Source organism: Lynx rufus, unplaced genomic scaffold (genome assembly GCF_022079265.1).
Source record: "Lynx rufus isolate CCGP_SWC_20201006 ecotype Redwood Valley unplaced genomic scaffold, mLynRuf1.p SCAF_19, whole genome shotgun sequence".
In the NCBI taxonomy this organism is placed as follows: domain Eukaryota; kingdom Metazoa; phylum Chordata; class Mammalia; order Carnivora; family Felidae; genus Lynx; species Lynx rufus.
In genome coordinates this window covers 36,229,985-36,252,775 of record NW_025814833.1, presented here as the reverse complement: position 1 = coordinate 36,252,775, position 22,791 = coordinate 36,229,985, and the positions used below count along the sequence as shown (strand labels likewise).

Below are 22,791 nucleotides of genomic sequence, written 5' to 3'. Positions count from 1 at the left end.
AAATCATTTTAACGCTAAGACCAAAACGAAAGGCTTGCTCCAGCTGATGAGGAAAAAAATGCGCGGAACCCGTGCCTGAAGAAGGCAGAGGGGAAAAGATCCCTCCTTTCTCGGTTTTGGTCGTTTTGAATTGATTCGGAGATGCAAACAGTACATGATGTGATAGCACCCCATGAATGCTTCAATAAATGTAAGAGGAAAGTGCTGCTTTCTCTGAAAATGTGAAAATTGAGGATTCTGAGTCTAATCTTTAACCCTAAAAAGAAACAGAAGGTAATGCATACACTTGTCTCTGCTGCCTTGAATTTGCAGAGAAGTTACTTGGGATGTTTTCACCTCACCTTGGAAGTCTTCCTTCTTTCAAGGTATTGAATGGCTCCTGTGTCTTTATTAAATGAGGTGTGTGGCGGCCTCTACTGGTGCGTGTTTATAGAAAATGTTTCAATAGGCAGAAAAAATACTAATTTCAATTAAAAAGTTAGAAATCCACTCTTTCACTTAAATATATAAAAATATCTAATTTAATGCAGAAAAGATATATTACAAGTCGTGTAATGCACTCTGGATCAGGAAAATAACCTAAAACACTGACCACGTTAGCGTAAAATAATGATTTACGGAAGGGCATTAATTGTTCGATGCACTCTGATATTGGGTTAAATATATTTTATTAATGAATTACTAATCCCGACTGAGGCAGTCTGACCTCTAGTCCACTGTTAAATCCCCTTAGTTGACTTAAATAAAATCACTTAGAACAAACCCAGAAGAAAGGAAATATTTTACAGTTAAATCTCTAAAGTCCTACAACTAGAATCATTTGATGACAGGCTGGTTTCTATAACTCAAGCAAACTGTACGTTGACTTCATATAGCTGACATTTTCGTCTATTTTACAGTGTTTTTAATTTCAAAAATACAACACATTAAAATATGTCCAATTTATCAAAGCTAACAGCAACATTTAAGTAATGTACTTAAAGTGCAAAGGCACTTTAACACAAAGAAGTGTTGCCTGGCGGCTATACTTGGAAACTGAAGACAGAAATACCACATATCATTATTTACAAAAGAATGTATAGTCTCCAAAGGTCTTTGGAGATCTTCTACAAAATACGCCAAATATCCATTTTTAACGTGAAAAGTTTGCTTACTCTTTCTTCATTCACTACAATCTCCTCTTCCCATTCCCACACACTGGAAAAAGAAAGGAAGAAAAAAGAAACAAAACCATCCATAGAACATACGGAGAAAAAAAAAAAAAAACCAGAAACCAAAAAACAACGCACCGTAGAAAACACTCGTGTTCCGTGACGATTCCTAAGGAGAGAAGGGGGGAAAAGGTGGGGGAGGGGAGCGAGAGAGAAATAATTTAAAGGAAAACTTGGAAAAGCAGTATCATTGCTTCACCCCATCCCCCACGCATTTTCAAAGTCCCCCATTGATGCCGAGGAAGGGAGAAGGCAAACACACACAAAAGCCAATGTAGTGCTTCCAACAGTTTGCAGCAGCACCCTCGGCTGCCATAGGGTTGTAAATGGTTTCCCTTCACAGCTGACTGATTGCAGTTTGTTTTTCCAGAACTTCGAGGTAGTCTGGTTCGGACTGCGGCTTAGCTTGCAGTAAAGGGTGGTCGGGTTTTGACTGCCCCACAAAGCATTTCCTGGGAGTTCCGTACAAAACGGTTTTATTGATTCTGTCTTGGTTTTGGCGTCGAGATTCATACGCAGGGGCGAACTGCCTCTTCGGTAAGGTACAAAAGTTATAGTGGGCGAGTCCTGCGCTGGGAAGTTCCTTGACCCGCTCGGCGATGTTCTGGTACAGCAGCTCGGGCTCTCTGGGTGCGGCCGGCTTTTCCAGCAACTCGGCAGCGCTTATAGTGTAGGCAAGCGTGGCCGGCTCTTCCTTTTTCTCGTCCAGGTTGCCATAGCTGAAGTCTTGCAGGTTGCGGTAGTAGGCTACCGGGTCTCCTTCCTTCTGCATGTAGATGGGGTTCTGGCACATCTGACCCACGGGGGGGGGGATGTAGTTGTAGACGTGGCCGTCCGTCTTATCCTGAGTCTCGCTGTTGTAGGACCCGTACTGGAGCTGGAAGGAGCTCACGTCGAGGCTGTTGGCACTCCTCGGGACGCTCGGCACCCCCTTTCTGCGTTTCAGGACGAAGACGAACAAGCCGGCCCCGAAACAGACAGACAAGATGAAGACCACAAGCAATCCTAAAATTAAGACGGAGAGTGGAACCTCCGTGTGTAGTTCGGGGTAGGAACTGGGGGCCACGCTGAGCGACCGGGGAGTGTCTGTGTTGTGATTCATTGACAGAACGGTTCCGTCTGACAAGTTCGGGCTGTCCGGACAGATGGCCTCCCGCCCCAGAAACTTCAGTATCTCCCCTGCGTGCTTGGCGGGAGATTCACAGGTCACCTCGTTGATGATGACGGGGGAATTGGCGTGTTCCGTCCAGTCCTTCAGCCCCATGATGTCACAGGTACAGTCCCACGGGTTCTCTTGCAGGTCGATCTGAATGAACGCCGGGAGCTGATCCAGAACCCCCTTCACGGGCAGGTGGGAAAAGTGGTTGTTTCTCAGGTTCAGCCTGGTGAGGGCCGTGCCCCCGAATATGTTGTCAGGCAAGGAGCGCAGCAGGTTGTTGTTGAGAAACAGTAGCTGGAGGTTAATCAGAGCATCGAAGGTCAGCGGTTTAATTTCCTTAATGACATTATACTCTAAGTAGAGATACTGCAAGCTCCGCAGCCCGTGAAACATAGAAGGGTGCAGCACTTCAAGGTAATTGCCGTTCAGATAGAGTCTGCGTAAACTGGTCAGGTTTGTGAAGGCACCCTCCTGGATGACCGCGATCCTGTTGTTTCCTAAGTGCAGCAGATCCAGAGAGCTGTATTCTGAGAGGTCGTTCTTATAGACAGTCTGCAGATAGTTCCCTGTCAGGTAGAGTTTCTTGGGGCTGGTAGGTCTGGGCTGCAGGTCGGAGATGTTGGTGAACTTCCTTTCCTGGCAGTTGACGTTTAGGCCGTTGTCGGAGCTCTGAGAGGTGCAGACACAGCTACTGGGGCAGGTGAGGGGCACGGGGGACTTGGTCTGGTACACCATGATGGGTCCAAAGCTCTGCCTGTCCTTTGAGACAGTGACCCGGGGAGTTGGGCGATTTCTCATCTTGGGCGGCCGGCTGGCTTTGGGGGCCCTGGTCGGGTTGAGCGCAGGATTCACCGTAGGCGACAGCCTTTGGACGTGAGTGTCAGCGTGGCCACCCCTCTGACTGGCGTCCCCGGGGCTCTTTCTGGGACAGAGGTCTTGCCTGGTCAGTTGGGTCACATCCTTCCCGTGCAGTCGAAAGGGAGTCTCGCAGACGATCTCCCCCACGAACACCGTTATGGTGTCCAGCCAAGCCTTGAGAGGAAGTAGGTCACAAGTGCAATTCCACGGGTTTTCCTCCAGCTGGATCTCCATGATGCCTCCAATATGCTCAAGGACGCCGGCGAAAGGCATCACTTTCAGCCTGTTGCCTCTCAGGTCCAGGTGGGTCAGCAGGACGAAGCGGAACACATTGCTGGGCAGCGACAGCAGAAGGTTGTCATTCAGGATGAGCACTTTGAGCTTATTCAGTTTGCTGAAGGCCCCCGCCTCGATGGCACTGATGTAATTGTAGTCGGCCTGGAGGTACTCGAGGCTCTCCAGGCCGAGGAAGGTGTCTTCCCTCAGCACCTCGAGCTTGTTGTTGTTGAGGTGCAGTCTCTTGAGGGTCTTGAGGCCGCTGAACGCCCCGGTGCGGATCTCCTGCAGCCCGTTGTTGCCCAGGTGGAGAGTCACGGCGTTGGAGTAATTGACGAACTCGTTAGGGTACAGGCGGGTCAGGAGGTTTCCATTGAGGAACAGCTGGTAGATTCGATACTGGGGGGGCTGGAGCAGGCTGACAGTTGTAAATCCTTTGTTTTCGCAGTTAATATTCAGTACGTTTTCCTTCTCTTCGCACAGGCAGCGGATCTTGCAAATGTCTTTGGCAGTTTTGCGGCTCTCCGTGTGTAAGATCCCGGCCACGGTTAACACGCTGAGGAACCAAACGCCGCTCAGCATCTTTAGGCACCGTCGGTGTCAGTTCAGGTACCTACAGGCAAACCTTGGGGAAGGGTGCCGGAGAGAGCAGGATGCGGGGGAGAAAGAAACAAGGAAGCCCGATTAAAATGGCAAAGCAGGGGGGCGGAGTGGGAGGAAGGGACGATGCGGGGAGTGGGCAACACGGCAGAATGAAATCACTGCGTTTCTCCGAGCGGTTTCTTCTCTCCTCGCCCTCGCCCCCGCCCCCGGCCCACCCACACGCGCGTCCCGGAGCACACATGCTTGCACCTGATTTCCCGGCGGGTCGCAGCCAGCCACGGAGTCATTAGTAATCGAGTTGTCCTACTAAATCCAGCCCATCTCCTCCTCCCCTGGGGTGGCTTGAAGAGATCTCGGGCGGCTCGCCCGTCTTAGGCTCGCGGCAGAAATTGCTTTACTTTTTTTTTTTTTTAACTGCGCAAAAAGGGGGTGGGAAAATCAGGGGACTGGCGGTGGGGGAGGGAGAGAGGATGGAAGCGCCGAGGCAGCGCGGGGTGGGGGTTACTCACACATCAGGAGAAGACGGGACCCCTCTCCTCTGCAGTCCGCCAGTAGTTTGGCATCTTCGGAAAGAGAAGAAGAGCAAGGTAAAAGAAGACGCCGCTTCCGGGGGGATGCCCTGCTTTCCGCCGGCGGATTTAATTTGCCTGGGGAGGGGGGGGGGGCGGGGTGCGCAGAAATCCGAAATCCGGCAGGCCGCAGGGGAGGAGAGGACGGCCGGGGCGGCTGCAGGCTGAGCCGACGGCGACCCGGGGGTGCGGTTGCGGAGGGAGGTCGGGGAGCCGGCCGGCCCGGGTGGCGGGCGGCGGCGGCGACGGCGACGGCGGCGACGGCCGAGCCTGGGCGCGCGCTTCCGATGCGCTGGCGGCGGCAGCAGTGCGCCCGACAGTTTGAATTTGAGAGGTTTTGCAGGCTCCCCCGGACAGGGCTGGGGTGACGTCACGCGGGGAGGGGGCAAGCGGCGGATCGAGGGCGCGCGGTGGGGGAGGGAGGGGCAGATGCTTCCCTTCCCAGCGAGCGGCTTTGCAAAGCTCGAATCCGGGCTGCGTCAGTTGCTTCTGAACTACTCCACCTCCAGCCCGGCGGGCGGCGAGCGGCTGGCGAAGCCCCTGGAGAGGGATTCTCCAGGAGGGGTCCCCGCTAAGGGGCTGCGACCGCCGGGACTCCTCCGGCCCCTGGCCCCTCCGAGTGGTTTCTTCCGCCTGCTACCCCTCCTGGCCATTCCAGTAGGGTCTCATTCCAAATTCCCAAGCAGAGGTCCGGATCTTCCCAGTGAGAGGGTGTGTGTGTGTGTGTGTGTGTGTGTGTGTGTGTGCGCGCGCGTGTGCGCGCGCGCGCGCTCGTGTGTGTGTGTGTGTGTGTGTGTGTGTGTGTGGGTGGGTGGGTGGGAGATGTGCCTCTTTGCTCCAGGACTGGGGCCCGCCTGCCAGCCTCCTAGATCTCCTGCCCCCGTGCTCTCGGTGCGGAGTGCGGTGTGTGCCCGCTCCACAGTGCCTGTGTAGGAGGGCGAAGAGGGGATTTGTGCCTTACATACACAGCTTTGTTTCAGTGCTGAGAGAAGTACTTTCTGGGCCGTGACTGGCCAAACACACATTCGCCTGGATTCTGAAAGCCAGCTCAGCGTTAGAGACGAGCGGCTTCAGAACCATTCTCTCCCTGAGGTTTATAGTTAGCCAGAAGATGAAGTTTAAATGCGTGCTCTGCGCCTGCAGGAAGGAGGAGTGGGTGTCAGAAAGACACTGCCAGGCTGAGCCTCGCTCGGCTGGGTGTGGGAGCCCCAGCGCGGGCGCCCGCGGAGGGGCCTAAAGCTGCAGGCGACAAGGGCAGGGGAGCTAGAACGAAGGCAGCAGTGCGGGAAGGCCGGCGGCCGAGAACCGGGGGAGACAGGGGGAGAGGTCCCGCCCGACATCCAGTGCGCCTGGGTTCTGATCTAGCTCTGTGGCCAGGTTGCTCGCTTCTCTCTGCAACTTCGCATCGCCGTTGGCAGAAGGGGATGGGGCTGTACGGGCCCTTCCGGTTCTGACATTCGCTCGGATTCACAGAACCTTTCCACGCCATTAACAGCCAGGTGTCGGCTTGTGGCCTCCATTATCCCGCTTCTCCTTAATGATCTTAAGGTCCCCTGGAACCGGGTGTCTCCCGTGTGGGGGTCCATTTGCAAGATGCCGTTATCTGCTACCGCCCGGGAGGGCCAGGGCGCCTCTGGCGAGTCAGGGAAAAGGGGCGATCAAAGAGAGGGGTAAATGAATCGACCCAGGGTGGGCCTGTCCCACAAAACACTCACACTTGCCTTCCCTGAGCGCTGCAGGCAGAGCTGACACAGGGTCCCATTGCCGGGCCGCATTTGGAACACAGACCAGCCCCACGGGCGGAATGAGCCGCCGAGGATGGAAAGCCCCCCGCGTCTCCCCTCCCACCTCCCTGCTCCGCTCGGGTCCTGGGACTCACTGTTCGGCCCACACTGGCTCTCTCCTCCCCAAGAAGGGCTCTGATAGTTTCTCAACTTGGGCAGGAAGGCAACCTGTGGCTCTCTGGCAGTCTCCTCCGGAGTTTTTCTCAGCCTTTCACGGCTCCCTGTCCTTTCCCTTCCCGGAAGAGCCTTGGACCAGACGTCATGCGCCCCCTCCCCATCCTGTAGTTCTTGCTTGGCCTCGGGGAAGATCCCGTCCTTCTGGGGCCTCAAGTTTTCCTTCTCTGTGCCAAAGGGCAACACGGAGCCCAGCCGTCCTCAGCGGGGGAGGGGCAGCCCGTGAGCCCCCCCCCCAGCCGTGGCGGAGTGATGCAGTGAGCGATTAAGCTTCCTTGCATAGCAAAGGGGCATTTGTTTCGACATGTTGCTAAATATTAAATATACGTAGTTCCTAGAGAGATAGGGCTTATTCGTTGTCGTTCATTTAACAAACATGTATTAATTAGGTTAATATTACATTGAAGCAGAAGCCAGCGTGAGAGCTGGACAAGAACCTTTGCAATGAGATTCATTTTATAGATGAGGGCATTCCTCCACCAGGACGAGTGCTGACTTCCTGAAGTTCAAGAATCCGTACAATTAGAACCAGAACCCAGGGATTCGGAGTCCTGGTCCAGGACCTTTCCCGACATATCACCAGTGCTCAGTGTGAATTAGTGAAGGGCTGTCGGCCTCAGCTTAGTGGTGTCTACCTAAATGTGTGCTTTAAGAAAAAAAAAAAAGTATCTGGAAGTGAAATATCAAATATGAGTTGTAGTTAGCAAATATAGTAATTTCCTTCAAGACATTGATGAGGCTGCCAGTAGTGTTTAAGGACAGAGACTATTAAACATTTCAGAGAGAGAGAGAGACAGAGAAAGGGATAGATGGATGGGGGGGGGGCAGCTGGCAGAGCTTGAAACCCGTGAAAATGATAGAGCGAAGGAAGCGTGGTGGTAAGCTGGCTGGAGTTGGGGGGGGGACACTGGGAATCCTGAGACGGGGTGACAGATCTTCCTTCCACGGTCGGCTTCCGACACGGGTCGGTGGACTCTCCCACCACTGCTCGGTCTCCTGCCTGTCGCCGGGCTTCCGCGGCCGCTTTCCCAAACCCAGTTACTGAGGCCGAATCCGCCTCAGCAGGAGAAAGCACTTTAAGTAAGTTTCCGAACGGCCCCGCGTCTCGGGAGGAGCCGCCGCAGCACCTGCCGGCGACAGCGGGCTTTTAAGGCGGCGGAAAGGTCCTGGGTGAACTGGGAGCCCACGGGAGGCAGGGACGGACACTAAGATAAGGCGAACGCCCCCTCTCGTCGCTGGGGCGACGGAGCCACAAGCGGGGACTCCGTCGCCTCGGTCTCCCTCGCCTCCGAGTAGAGAGCCCGGCTCGGGTCGCCGGTGCTTCCACGGGGCGCGGGGAGTTGCCGGCGGGGTCACAGCCTGCGCCGCCCGGCCGCCCGCCGGGCCTGGGGGAAGGGCGGTTAACGGGAGTCCCGCGGGCCTGCCGGGGAGGGGTGTCCGCGGCCCGCTCGCCCTTCTTCCCCCTTCCGCTACCCGCCCCTCCCCCCACCTCGGCAGGTGCGGTTCCCGGAGGGCGCTTCCGGGCGGCCCGGGGGCGCCAGGCGCGTCCCCAGTCTCCGGGGACCCGGCACCGACCGCTAGCCCAGCCCTCCTCGCCCTTCCCCGGGGCGGCCAGACGCCCGGTACCGGAGCCGGGGCCCGCAGGCGCGACGGCCACCCGCGCTGCCCTCGCCGCGGGGCCCGGCACCGCGCGCCGGCGAGCGTTCTCCTCGGGAGCGGCAGCTCGCACCGGGCCGGCGGTGGCCCCGCGGCCGCGCGACGCCCGGAGCCCGACCACGCCCGCGCGGACCGTCTCGGAGCCGGGAGCCCGGGCGGGCGGGGGTGGCCACCGCGGGCCGCCCGCACCCGATCCCCCACCCCCGCCCCCCACCGCCACGAGGGGAGCCGGCCGGGCAAGGCTGGGGGCCGAGCGCGGCGCTCCCGAGTGCCCAGAACTTACCCGGCGAGCGCGCCACCCGCAGCTTCCCCCGGAGGCGCCCGCAGCAGCGGCCGGCCGGGAGGCGCGGGAGCCGGCGCGGCCCGGGAGCGGGGGCACGGCGGCGAGCGCGGGCGGCGCCCCCAAGGGCAGGCAGGTCCGCGCTGGAGCGGCGCGCCGCGGCCAGCGCTTCTGGCAGGAAGCGGGGCGGGAGCCGGCGGGGAGGAGGGAAGAAGAACGGGGGCGGGAGGGGGAGGTAGGGACGGCCGCCCCTCTCCCGCACTTATCAATCACCCTGCGGATCAAATGTCCCCGCCGTGCACCCGGGAGGGGGATGCGGCGGCCCACAAAGGGGCCGCCGCTCCATCGCTCTGACGAGCGCCGCGGAGCGCCGCTCACGCCTCCCGGCCCCTCTCGCCTGGAGCCCTGCCCAGCCCTCGCAGCTTCTACCGTGGGCTGCGGCTCCGACTCGGCCGAGTGAAACCGGGGATGGCACTGGGCCGGGACCAGACCCCGGGGGAGACTGAGACCACCGGGCGCAAGTTCCCGACCGGCGGAGGAGCGGCCGGACGCCCCCCGGGCCGGCGGCCTCCCCTAACTAGTAAGCGCCCAGTCCCTGGAGTTCGCAGGCAGATTTTAAGGACCCCCCGCGAGGGTGGTAAACAAGGAATTTCCATATAATATGGAGCCGGGCTGGACTGGGGCAAATGTGTTAACAAAAGCCAGCCCTTAGCAGCGCGCCAGTGTCTGTTTCCATCTGATTCTTTTTATTCTTCGCGACGTTGCCTGGATCGACTAGAGCGTACTTTTGGCCACCCCCTTGCCTTTTCTCCTTTCTTCTCCCTCTTATTAGTAGTCCAGGTGGTTGTGATTCGACTACAGGAAGGCGCTCAAAGAGTCGCTGTGGTTCAAGAGGGAGGTGCGGGTTTTCGCCCAGACCAGTGCGGTTTCCCCTCGAAGCTGCTTCCCCCACGGCCTCTCCCCTCGCCCGGGGTATTCGGGATAAAGTTGCAGTTGCGTTAATTTCAGTCGGGGATTGGCAGTTTATCTGGATGGCACTAAGGCATTTCCCCCTCAATCCTGCAGGCCAGGGGCCTTCATTAACGCTCCCCCCCCCCTCGCCCCGTCCCAGTCCTTCCCATACCCCCTCCAGAGTCTGTAAAACCCCCATTGTTCAGAATCTGCACCCGTTTGAGGATGGAAAAGGAGGGGGGCGATGAGAGGGGCACGAAATGAGAGCAAACATTAGCTCTCCTGCTAATGATCCTGCATTGGGGTTTGTGGGTTTTCAAGGTTATTTCCTGTACCCTGAAGCCAGGTTCCCACAGCACCGATTTCCACCTCATTCTTGTCCTTACCCTGGGGAATTCTTTCTGCTTCTTCCCTCTCTTCGTGGCTTTCTTTTCATAATGGTTTTTCCAAGGAGACCACGCGGGGCCTTTTCAAAATGACTGGTAATCTTCTACTGTGAATATATGCAAAGTTTACTTTAGGAACAGTCCAAAGAATTATCTTTTATAATCTTATCTCTGAGGTTTTAAGGATCATTTGTTGGTCCTTTTACTTCATTCCTGAAAAAGACTTCTTGAGGTTTCCCTGCCATTCAGCTAAGCAATTCTAGAATAACACAGTTCTCGCATGTGCACATGGGCAGACTGTTGACAGTTACATATTCGGAAACATTGCCCCTTTTTATCAATATCCTTGCTTGGGCACAACACTAACTACGCTGTTTGCTACAGACTCAAGCAGTGGTCTGGGCATATTATTCCTAACTAGGAAAAGTTAATGCTGTTTCCTCTGTGCCTTAACCTCATTTCTGACTGTGTCATCTTTTCTTGTAGTTATTTAATGGGTGCTATAAACAACCACAAAACACAGAGCTAAGAGGCTATTCAAAGGCAGAAATAATGAGACAGTCATGCTGGAGAAAGGAGACAGTTTACCGAGAAGGGTCGTGTGTCTCTAGCCAAAGGGAACACGCACACAAAAGCCGTAACTTGTATACAGATTAGAGGAGGAACACAGCATCAATGATAAAAACCGACATTTTATTTTGATCGGGTAAAAACATGTAAAATGTGGCATGCGTCAATTTTAATTAGGCTTGGACGCAAGGCTAATGTGTTTACCAGTCCTCCGCAAAGCATTTAGCAGCCTGTCTTTCCACCCGGGACCACACCAATGGTGAGATAAAAAGGGAAAAGAGCCGACTTCTTTTTGTCAGCATATAAATTTCAAGTAGGTGGGTAGCTGTTTCGCAGGGTGTCGTGAACGCACGCACAGACAAAACGATGTGCAACACAGAACTTTCTGTGAGGGCTGTTGCACAGATAATTACAGTAGAAGAGAGCTTAAAGTGAGTGAGTTTTAAATGTATCAATCTTCTTTGAAAGTTTCTTTAAGTTTCCTTTTCTAAAAGTTTCTGGGTTAGGGGAAAATTTCCTGATATAACTGAATATCAAAGACATGCATATTCATGTACCTACATTAATGAATGAAAGTGGCCTTGTTAATTCTTTGGTGTAGTAGCATTGTAAATGTATCTGTGAGCTGTTCTCTGTTGATCAGTTCATATCACCAATGGGCTTGGAGATCCCCGATGGCAATGTGAGGAGGGGGGGTAGAGAGAGAAAAATCACATTTTGCTGCGGTTTTTATCATTCCGTTCTAAGATTAGGGGGAAATCAGAAGTTGCACCTAGGCTGAATTAAAACACAAACGTGTGCATACATTTCTAAGATGATGCAAATGTTGCCCAATTACTAGGTGGCACGTAGTTTGAGAACGTCATTTCTACACCTTCTCCGCACCTGTCCAGAGCTGGAAAACTCTAAAAAAATAAAACAGAAAAGACAAAGTAGAAACCTCATGCAGAGTCAGTAATTCTAAGACAGATGTGAGATCTTCTCAGAGAATACGATCTCTTTTGGATCAAAGGTTTCAAAGACGAGTTCAGAGACAAATTCCTAAAGTAAGAAATGCAACTCAGAGAACATGCCGTTAATACCAGTAATTATGGTTTAGAGGATATTGTAGACTTTGCTTCTGTGATGCTATTGAAAGTGTGGATATTTTTAAATTCAAGTCCATTATTTTGATGATCTTGGCAGGCATGTTGGCTGGGCTGGAAAAGTGCTGGGCCAGGACCTGAGTAGTTTGTCTCTTATTCAAGCGCACATCGAAACCCTTAGAGACCTGGGTTCAGATCCCACCTCTGCCTCTTACTTACGGGGGGGGGGGTGGGCCTGAGCAGGCACCTGTCTGTTTTCCCATGTGTAAAAACTGGGCACTAGAACCTTCCACGTGGCGTCAGTAAGAATGGGATTTGTACAAAAGCCCTTGAAACTTGTGAAGTGGTACATATATGTGAGGGGAAATCGAAATGAGGGATTCCTAAACTCACTTCTTAAAATGAGTGAATTATCCCACACAGTGATTTTAGGGAGAAACCACCATTTTGATTTAAATCGGATAATAGAATCAGGGTTAGAAAGCTATTTATGATTCTAGTTGGAGCTATGTAAGTCAAACACTGAAATGGAAACTTAAAACCATTCCATCTTTTCCCTAAATTCTTCCAAAGGGTTGGATATTCGTATGCATACATGTATATGTGTGTATGGTATATGTATATATCAGGGTCTGTCCACCTCAACACTGTTGACATTTTGGACCAGATAATCATTGGTCATGGGAGGTTGTCACGTGTAACATGAGAGGTTTAAAAGCATCCCCGGCTTCTGCCACTTTTCAGGAGCGCCGCGATGCTGCGTATATGTGAACACGTATATATACGTGCACATATATAATATATATTATATATTACATATTATTGTATAATTATATAATAACATATGTGATATTTGCGTGTATAAACACCTTACACTTACTTAACAAACAAATTGAAAGAACGTAATATGCGTTAACGACCTAGCAATGGAGCGAGAGCAAGATCCCAGGCTCCCTGACACCCTGCTTTGCGATCTACTATACCCTGCAGCCTCCCGTCTCTTACGCCCCAAGTACCACCAGTAGAGGCAGGCAATGCGTACTGGTGCTGTTCTTCATGAAGATGTGTATTTTCCTTCATGACCCAAGACGCGGTTAGGGGTTGAGACCAGAGTTTCTGCAACCATATTACCCCGGTCAGAGCCATGCACCCTGAAATATTCTATTGCTGTTTATTTAAAAAAATTGCTGGCCGTGGCCTGTTCAGTTGACTTGGTGAGTGACTGATAGGTTGTATCTCAGAGGTTGAAAACCACTGACATTCTGAATCAGGAAGGAGAGGAAGGAAAAATGGGACCAAACAGAGAAGGGGGGGCAGTGAAGAAGTGATTGGGGGCGCAGAGTTACGGAAATGAGAAAACTTACTGGTGCTCAACCAGTCCTGTCAAGTGTCACCTAGCCATGGCATCTGGTCCCTAAGGGTTCTCGATCTCCGTCCTTATCGATTGAGCAGAGTGATTCATCAGGAAGAACCATACTGAAGCTTACCGGACTTGGGAATGAATATACATGGCGAAAGCCACAGATTTTACAGATAAGTCTTACGACAGTATTAGCAGGTATTTCATTTATCCTGACACATTTCATCCCATTAATCTCAGTGCAGCTGGAAGTTCTATTTCGGTCCGGAGTTACGACCGAACGCGTTCAGGAGGAAGCCAAATTTATTGCGTTTGAACAGTATAATGCAGTTGAGCCTGTGTGCTAAGTTCTGTTGATTTTATTTACGTATTTATGTTGGACTGGTATAAATATGTGGCAAAGTCTGTGCCGTGGTAGAGAGTTTCATGCTGACTCTGCCGGAACATTCAAAACCGTCTGCCCGCAAGATGCCCGGGTCTAAAGAGTTACGTGCAGAAGAGCGGCTACTAAGGATTTGCATGAAGTACTTCTGATTTTTCAAAAAAGTCCCCATTTGCGAAGAGGACTAGGCTATTAACATTCAAAAATAGCAAGGATGGCACACACCAGATCTACCCTGAAGTTGTGATTTGCACAAAATGAAGCAAGGTTTAGAAATTGTGGGTTCAGGGGGGAGGTGAATGAGATCTAGAAAGTAAATAGAATCATTTCCAAGTGATAGCTGAGTGCGGCATTCAACCGTCATCACAAATCAATGAGACGAGAATGGATTTTTTTTTTTTTTTGCCTCGAATCTCGATGAGTTATTACTCAGATGTGGTATTGGCTCTTTTTTGCTTCCTTCCATTTTTCTTCTTCCAGGAAGTTTCCTAAATGACATTACCGTGACACCCTTATTCCCCTGATTATTGTACGTGAGGTCACCTCTAAGTCCGATGTAATGGCCCCAGGATGTTTGGCCAACTTTTGCATCTGTCTGTGGCCATACTGCGGTTCCTGGGCAAGTTAAAAAGAAAGAAAAAGAAAAAGCTTCGGATTCCATGACACTAAATATCCCCGAAGCTCTCTGCGAAGAATAGCCCAAAGTCTATCTGGAGTGGAGGAGGCACACGGACATTCTTGCAAAAGCCCTTTGGTGCGACCCCAGGAAACGAAGACAAAACTAGCGACATCATCGTCCGCAGATTTGTTCCCCGTCCCGGGCGTCACCACAGCAGCTAAAATACAGTAGTAGGGTCAGTGTCACTCTCTTAATATTTTGAAACGAGGCAAAGGAAACTCATTTCTTGCTACACATCAGTGCTTCAGAATAATGAGTTCAGTATGCTGATCCCTTAGCTGTTTATACAAAGACCTAGTTGGCACAGGTCAGGAAATGGCGCTGTTTGAACTAGATAACTTACTTGCCATCATTTAAATATACTGAATTGTTTTCTTTTAATGCATTTTTCCATAGAAATACTGATACTTAAGAAAACGTGTGCAGTATTACTAAATGATGAATGCTGCTTATTGTTTGTAGCAAGGAAGGACAGTTGTCCGTGAGATCGTGACCTGAGCCGAAATCAAGAGTCGGACATTTAACTGACTGAGCCACCCAGGCGCCCCTCTGCTCACGATTTTTTTAAAAAATATTTATGTAAGTAATTTCTACTCAACGTGGGGCTCGAGCTCACGACCCTGACATCAAGAGTCATATGCTCTTCCGACTGAGCCAGCCAGGCGCCCCTCTGCTTACAGTTTTTGTCAACTGTGATCACCCAACCTAAGATAACTTCTGTCTCTTGAATGCAAATAAATAGTACGTAGCAATTTTAGATAAGCCTGAGTCCCTCCTCTAAAGTTCCAGTTGCTTGGAATTCAAATTTATGATTTACTCAAGGGTCTGAACAGATCTGCTATGATTTACATTGATAGCATTGGGGTGTTTTAGGCAACAGTGAAATCGTTCATTTCTTACCCCTGCTATGGCCATTAGCCAAGTTCAATCATGAGCTATAGTAATGATATTGATCACAGGCCACCTGGCTTCATCAAATTGTGCTTCTCCACTGATTTTTAAGTAAGTGGTTTATCTGAAATAAAGTCCTAGAACACTAATGAATCATAATACCTATATGGACTTAAAGTATCCCAATTCTTGATCCATTTTCAATATTGGTATTCAGTAACACCTTAAATAATTTTTTGATCCATTTTCAATATTGGTATTCAGTAACACCTTAAATAATTTTTTTAAACCTTTCTTTATTTTTGAGAGACAGAGAGAGACAGAGTGTGAGTGGAGGAGAGGCAGAGAGAGAGGGAGCAAGAGAGAATCCCGAGCAAGCTCTGAGCTGTCAGCACGGAGCCCGATGCGGGGCTCCATCTCAAACTGGTGAGATCGTGACCTGAGCCAAAGTCGGATGCTTAACCGACTGAGCCACCCAGGCACCCCTTAAACAATTGTTAAAAACCACTATGATATACTAATATAACAAATATTCTATGCAGAAAGTTCTGAAAATACAGGGGAGTAGGGCAAGTGATCTACAATTAAACCTTGCAGATTTACAAAGCTGCTTTTATGCATGTTCAGTTGTTATCTTTCACTGACATACGAAAGTAGTCATCTTTAAGGATTTTTCTACTTGTAAAATGTCCGTGATTATTTTGGGTCTAGACGTCGACTAAAAGCACTTGATAGCCTAAGAATTTGTGGTTTATATGTACATCTGCCTGCCTTCCTTCCTCCCCTCTCCTTTTTCCTCTTAAAGCTGATCTGGGAATTCCTTCATCCACAATTAGATGTTTCGTCAAAGAAAACGATCAGCATGCAGGCAGCAGTCCACATCTAGGAAAATGATTACTTGGAATGGGCCAGCACCACATAGAAGTCTCTACAAGAAAGATACCATCGCGATCGTTGTTCTTCCTTGAGTTGTCTGTAGACTAGATTTCTGGGACCCACCCCAGACTCACTGAATGGACTTTTCTGAGGGTAGAGTCTGGGAACCATATTTTTACAGGACTCTCAGGGGAATCGGATGCAAATTGCAGGGCCAATTCCAGTCCAACGTCTTCATTTTATAAATGGGGAAACTAAGGCTCACGGAGGTGAAGTGGCTTCTTCAAAGTCACCCAGGCAGAGCCTAGGGCAAAAGTCAGATCTCCCAACTCTCACGCAAATGCCTCTGCTTGGTGGGTTGGTGTTTCGATGCTTCAGGTTTAAAATTGCATTTTTTCAGTGATAATCAGCATTAAAATTTAATGCCACAAATACACTTCGGTTCTGAATCGTGTTCCAGTAATGCCCATAGAAAGTGGCTTGTTGGTCAGTCACATGAAGCGATCCCATTTTATTTCAAACCCGTTTGGCTAAGGCTTGATGGCTCTTTATTTGTGCTTTGGGTGACAAACTCTATAAAATGCAATAAAATGCTTGATAAATACTTACTGAATTGCAAAAAAGAAGAGCACAGACCTTGGTGTTGAGTTGGAAAAGATTTCCTTTATGACCAGCGTATAACGCTAAACTCTCGGACCTGATGGAATCCGAAGGAGCTTACTTTTCGTGTTATCATTTACTGGGTCTACTGAACCATTGTGAAGATACTGCAGGGAGACCAGTGTCCATAATCGTTTTTCTTTTCTTTCTTTCGCTTTCTTCTCCATTTCCAAATTTTGAGTAAAGTTCTATAAACCCTTCAGACAAGAGCTCGTAAGTATGGAGGCTGAGGTCGCTGTGTGAGGGCTGGAAACTCTCTTGACCTATAAGTGTCAACTTCAAGAAAATTTCTGCTAGAAACTTTGAAGATAAAATAGGACGTCTAATTAACATTTAGGAGAGGAAGATATATATCCATTTCAAGTAACCTGACCTGGATTTCAGCAGCAGGATCTCTTCTTGACACATTTGTAACTCATTTTAATTGCTAATAGGTACTGTGTGTACACACGCAAGGCAGGATGGGACTTAACCTCTCCGACTTCCAAAGGTGAATTAACTTAAAATTAAACAATGAATTTTTGTGGGGAGACATTTCCTTCGGAATCATCTAATACTTGGCCGATTGACAAGTGCCAATTATCCAAGAAAGTTGAAAGGACTCAGGCTTCCTCTGTATTACTATAATTATTTTCAAGAGAAATCAGGTGACTTCATGGCCAGGCAGTGTGGATAGCAGAAACCGTATGGGCTTTGGGGTCATCCAGAACTAGGTTTGAATTCCAGCTCAGCCATCTAGCCAAAAGTATGGGCACAGGCCAGTTACTTAAATGCCCCGAGTCTCACTTTCCTCTTTCGTGGAGTCTGGGTAATGATGCTGACCTTGTGAGTGTTGTGAGAAACATAGAAGAGGGCCGCCTGGGTGGCTCAGTCAGTTAGGAGTTCGGCTCTTGATTTGGGCTCAGGTCATGATCTCACAGTTTGTGAGTTCGAGCCCCACGTTGGCTCTGTGCTGACAGCACGGGGCCTGCTTGAGATTCTCTCTCTCTCTCTCTCTCTCTCTCTCTCTCTCTCTCTCTCTCTGTCTGTCTCTGTCTCAACTCCCAAGAGAGAACTGACCTTGCTAGTGACTTCAAGTGATGAATCGGAATAAGTTTAACCCGGTGCCTGTCAGTGCCCTTTTGTGTTCTCTCTCTTTCAGGGCCACTTGCCCTCAGAATATGGCTCACACTGCCTGGAACTGGGGGCTAAATTCAATTCAGAAATCACCGCCATGAAGTTCCCCTGTAGCCATAGACCTAACCGATTGATTGAATTCAAGGTTCGTAGTATGAAGCTGATATTTTGATCTCCGCATATGTGATACCTGTGTTTACTTCTCTACTAGGTAGGAGCCCACACTGGATTTGAAAGGGCGAACAGCAGGGCACCTGGCTGGCTTCGTCATTAGAGCACGTGGCTCTTGATCCAGGGTTGTGAGTTCAAGCCCCAAGTTGGGTGTAGAGATTACTTAAAACTAAAATAAATAAATAAATAAAGGAGTGAACAGCTATCACTCCCAAATCCACAACGATAGACAATTGATAAATTACAGCTATTGTTATCAGAGGAGCATTTGACTGCACCCCCATGATTTCTATAGGAATTTGGTCCCGCAATACCAAAGGTCTGTACCCTAGTGCACTCTTGATGGGATACCACCATAGTCTTCATTAACTAACTGGGAGGAAAAAATGTCCTTGACTGTCTTATTTAAGTGAGAAGCATTTGGCTCATAGTTTGTCTAAATTGAAATTCTTTCTACAACTTTAAAGCGAGAAGATATACTATGTTTGATGCTCCCTCCGGGTCAATTCTGCTTGGTCATACATTGTATGCACTCCTTTTAAACTCAGAAAACGTCTGATATATCAAAAGTAACTGGATTTAGAAGTATTATCATGGCAGGACCAGCGCTTCTAATATAGCTTCCCCTGGTGTGTGCATGTGTGTGTGTGTGTGTGTGAGAGAGAGAGAGAGAGAGAGAGAGACAGACAGACAGACAGAGACAGAGAGACAAGAGCAGAGCAATGCAGAGACTAGCATAGCAAGTACCTTTGTTCCCGTCACCCAAATTAACGATGTAAAAATGACCTAAAGCAAATCTGAACAATATTATTTTTTTAATGTTTATTAATTTTTGAGAGAGGTGGGGAGGGGCAGAGAGAGGGGGAGGGGCAGAGAGAGAGGGAGACACAGAATCCGCAGCAGGCTCCAGGATCCCAGCTGTCAGCACAGAGTCCGACGCGGGGCTCGAACTCACGGACCGCGAGACCCTGACCTGAGCCGAAGTTGGACACTTAGCCGACTGAGCCACCCAGGTGCCCCTGAACAATATTATTAATATAAAAATCAATATAGGAAGATTGCGGTGAAGTCCTGTCCCTGAAAGCACCACATTGATGTATATGTTCGTGTCCCTTTTGTATGTCTTTACAAACACACACACACACACACACACACACACACACACACACACACACACATTTTTCCATGGACAATATATACACTTGTTTTGTGAGAAAACACACGTGTCACTTTTCATTCTTCTAATTTAACATTTTTTTAAAACTTCCCATGTTGATGCCTAGGAATCTATTGATTCAGCTTAACTGCTATATAATAGTCACCATGTGAATGTATCAAATTATACGTATCAGTTCCTTAATTGATGGGCATCTAAGTTGTTTCCAGGTTCTTCCTGAATGTGCAGAAGCCACATCCTTGTAATCAATACCTTTGCTTCCCACTCTGTCTTCAGTGTTCTGAGTAGGTGCTGGTTTTTCTTCTGTGGTGCAGACTTCTAGTTCTTTTTCTCCATGCAGTCTAACGCTGTTTGTAACAAGGTATCTAGTTATTTTATTCATTGTTTACTTTTTTTTTTTTAAAGTAAGCCGCACGCCCACAGTAGGGCTTGAACTTGTGACCCTGAGATCAAGAGTCCTGTGCTCTCCTCGGCCGAGCCACTGGAGCCCCGATGGTTTCCTTTTTAAAAATGGCTACCTCCCCCATTAGGAATATAACGTATTCTCAAGAAAACCTTGTTGAATAAGTGAACGAAATGAAAATAACGAATAAGCGACTTCCTTTAAGGTGAATTCTCTGCCAGATATCTCTTCCGTCCTTCACACAAATAGGCTTCTGGCACGTCTGTTCCATGGCTTAGCTAAAAATACCCAGACCTGTCTGGTTCCCCATGGTAAATGTGGCTTAGATTTGAGCTCAGATTTCTGCTAGATGTGATATAATATACCAAGAACCCAGACCCCATATAGGCATGTCATTTCCCTGAATCTTAGAGTCACTGGTAATAGAAGGGACTGTCATTCTCTATGCATATAAAGTTTTCCTGAGGAGTCTTAACACAGGCCTTAAGACAAGCAAAAGCTAGCAGCCTTTCAGCGTCTGTTCGCCATCGCTGGCTGCGTCAAAGAAGGCAAATTTTCATTCCAGCACATCGTGTGCCACAATAAAGGCTATCATTACCAAACTTCTTTGTAGCTAAGCATGACTCTGTAACTGAGTTCTGGTCAATGAGAACGGAAGTGTCATTTGGGAGTTCTGGGAAGTCTCCTTTTAAGGAGCAGGGGATCAGGGCCCCTGGGTGGTTCACTCGGTCAAGCACCTGACTCTTGATTTCGGCTGAGGTCTTGATCCCAGCCCTGTGTCGGCTCCTGGCAAAGCACGGAGCCTGTTTGGGATTCTCTCTCTCTCTCTCTCTCTCTCTCTCTCTCTCTCTCTGTCTCTCTCTCTCCCCCTTTCCCCTTTCCTCATGCTCTCTCTCTAGTCTTTGTGGTCCAAGGTGACTGCAGGAATGGAATCAAAGTAGGGCAGAAAAGGGGATCCACTCTTCTTTTTTTTTTTTTTTTTGTCTTAGAGAGAGAGAAACAGATTCCCAGAAGGTGCTTCGGTTCCTAAGGACCAAATAGAATCATCATAACAGCCCTCAATTGTTTACCTGTGGGCTTTTCTTTTAATGTGAGAATTAAAGTTGTATAGTCAGGTGACACTAATCCAAACAGATACATTTAGCTAATATCAATATCATGCTAACAGTCTTGCCATTTAAGAGTAAATGCCTGGGGGCGCCTGGGTGGCGCAGTCGGTTAAGCGTCCGACTTCAGCCAGGTCACGATCTCGCGGTCCGGGAGTTCGAGCCCTGCGTCAAGCTCTGGGCTGATGGCTCGGAGCCTGGAGCCTGTTTCTGATTCTGTGTCTCCCTCTCTCTCTGCCCCTCCCCTGTTCATGCTCTGTCTCTCTCTGTCCCCCAAAAAAATAAATAAACGTTGGGAAAAAAAAAAAAGAGTAAATGTCTAGACACCCTGGTACAGCGGCCAGTTAATAGGCTGTGTAAACCGGAGCAATTTACTCTCAGGACTTAATTTTTTTTCTCCTACAAAACAACAGGATAAGCTGAAGACCAAAATCTTTGTCTGCTAGAGAATTCCGTGACCATATCTAAATACAATCACTCAGGATTGTTGAGCTGCCATTAGTCAGAAAGGAAGCCTGTCTTTACAGTTTGGCAAAAGCTCATTAATTGGATTTTGGGGGATCATTTGAATGTGGGCTCGGCTGAAGCTTATCTTTGTACTGTCTAAAAAAACAATCCCTAAACAAATCTGCAGGGTAATTGTTGGCTTACTTTAGAAAACAACTGCTTTCTAATTGAAAGTTGGCAGCTTCCTATTTGCAGAAACAGTTAATGTACTAATTTTAAATTATTTTTAAAAACCCATTTACTAAAATAGTCTGACTATGGGGTGCCTGGCTGGCTCAGTCAGTGGAGCATGGGACTCTCGATCTCAAGGTTGTGAGTTCGAGCCCCGCGTCGGGTGTAGAGATGGCTTAAAAACAAAATCTTTAGAAACGTAGCCTGACAAGAAATTACTAATGTTATTCACATCATAGTGAGATGGTCCAACACTGAACCTCAGTTTTTCTGATTACATGAAGACTGGCAGCAGAGATAAAGCTGCTTTTCAAAAATTGCAGGATAGCCTCCTGGGGCTGGAAGAGCAAAATGGGGAATGCGCCTTTGGATTTGGAGTAGGTGGTCTTTCTCTTTGTTCTGGAAGGAATTAAGTGCAAGCACTATTGACGTGCAGAAGTAAGCTGAGTGCTTACTCTTTGTCCTTAGATATTGGAAGCAATCTAAGTGTAAATAATTCAGAGTGGAATGCTAACTTTTTCTAATAATGCAAACGTTTACTTGGTGGTGGAGAACGGAGGGGTGGCAGTCTGAACCCTCACGGAGGTCTGGGGATTTTCCACTTCCTCTGGCATGCCCTGGGACAAAACCTGGGAACTGGGCGGGGGCGGGGGGCGGGGAGGAGGGTTGGGGGGAGGTGATGGGAAAAGAGGCAGTTGAGCTGCAAGAGAACCTCCATATTGGGGTATGTCCTATGGATTTGGGAAACAACAATGTCTGATACTGAGCTAAATGTTCCTTTTCTGCATTATAATATTCTTTTTTATTTTATTTTTTACGTTTATTTATTTTGTTTATTTTGAGAGAGCAAGAACAGGGGAGGGGCAGAGAGAGAGAGAGAGAGAGAGAGAATCCCAAACAGGCACCACACTGTCAGCGAGGACCCAGTGCATTGCTAGAACCCACGAACGTTGAGACCGTGACCTGACCTGAAGCCAAGAGTCAGTTAACCGACTGAGCCACCCAGGTGCCCCTGCATTGTAACATTCTTATAAAATTCTTGTTTCAAGCACAATGTGTTAACCATCACAACCTGGGGTTTAGATTTGTGCACCTTGGGGAGAGGAGGAAGGGGCTCTGTTTCTGTATTCAGACAGAAGGTTGTTTTTACATACATACATACATACATACATACGTATTTATTTACTTACTTACTTACTTACTTACTTACTTACTTAAATAATCTCTACCATCCAACGTGGGGCTCAAACTCAAGACCCCGAGGTTGAGAGTCACGTGCTCTTCCTAAAAAAAATTTTTTTTTAACGTTCATTGTATTTTTGAGAGAGACAGAGATAGTGCGAGCAGGGGAGGGACAGAGAGAGAGGGACACGCAGAACCCCGAGCAGGCTGCAGGCTCTGTGCTGTCAGCACAGAGCCCGACGCGGGGCTCGAACCCACGAACCGTTGAGATCATGACCTGAGCCGAGGTCGGACGCTTAACCGACTGAGCCACCCAGGCGCCCCAAGAGTCACATGCTCTTCTGACTGAGCCAGTCAGGCACCCCTCAAACAGAAGTGTGTGAAAACTGGAGCGATTTCACTTAATGGTAACTAGATGGACCGAAGTCAGCAGTAGTCCATGACGTCTCGAGTTATTTTATTTAGAAGTTCAAGAAAGGTGATTCCCAGAAGGCTAAAAGATGGGGCACTAGGGTCCCCCAACCATCCAACTGCTATTTCTCCAGTCT

The 22,791-nt window shown here is 49.1% G+C and overlaps 1 protein-coding gene across 1 annotated transcript; it reads right to left on the bottom strand.

Moving 5' to 3' along the window:
* Nucleotides 1-1,548: 1,548 nt before the first annotated feature.
* On the bottom strand, nucleotides 1,549-4,086 carry SLITRK2 (SLIT and NTRK like family member 2). The gene has a single exon (XM_047081776.1). It carries the CDS (start codon nucleotides 4,084-4,086, stop codon nucleotides 1,549-1,551), a length of 2,538 nt encoding a protein of 845 aa, XP_046937732.1.
* Nucleotides 4,087-22,791: the final 18,705 nt, after the last annotated feature.

Bases quoted from the DNA above. Each gene is read 5' to 3' on its own strand.
- SLITRK2 (XM_047081776.1), bottom strand. From the start codon at position 4,086: ATGCTGAGCGGCGTTTGGTTCCTCAGCGTGTTAACCGTGGCCGGGATC.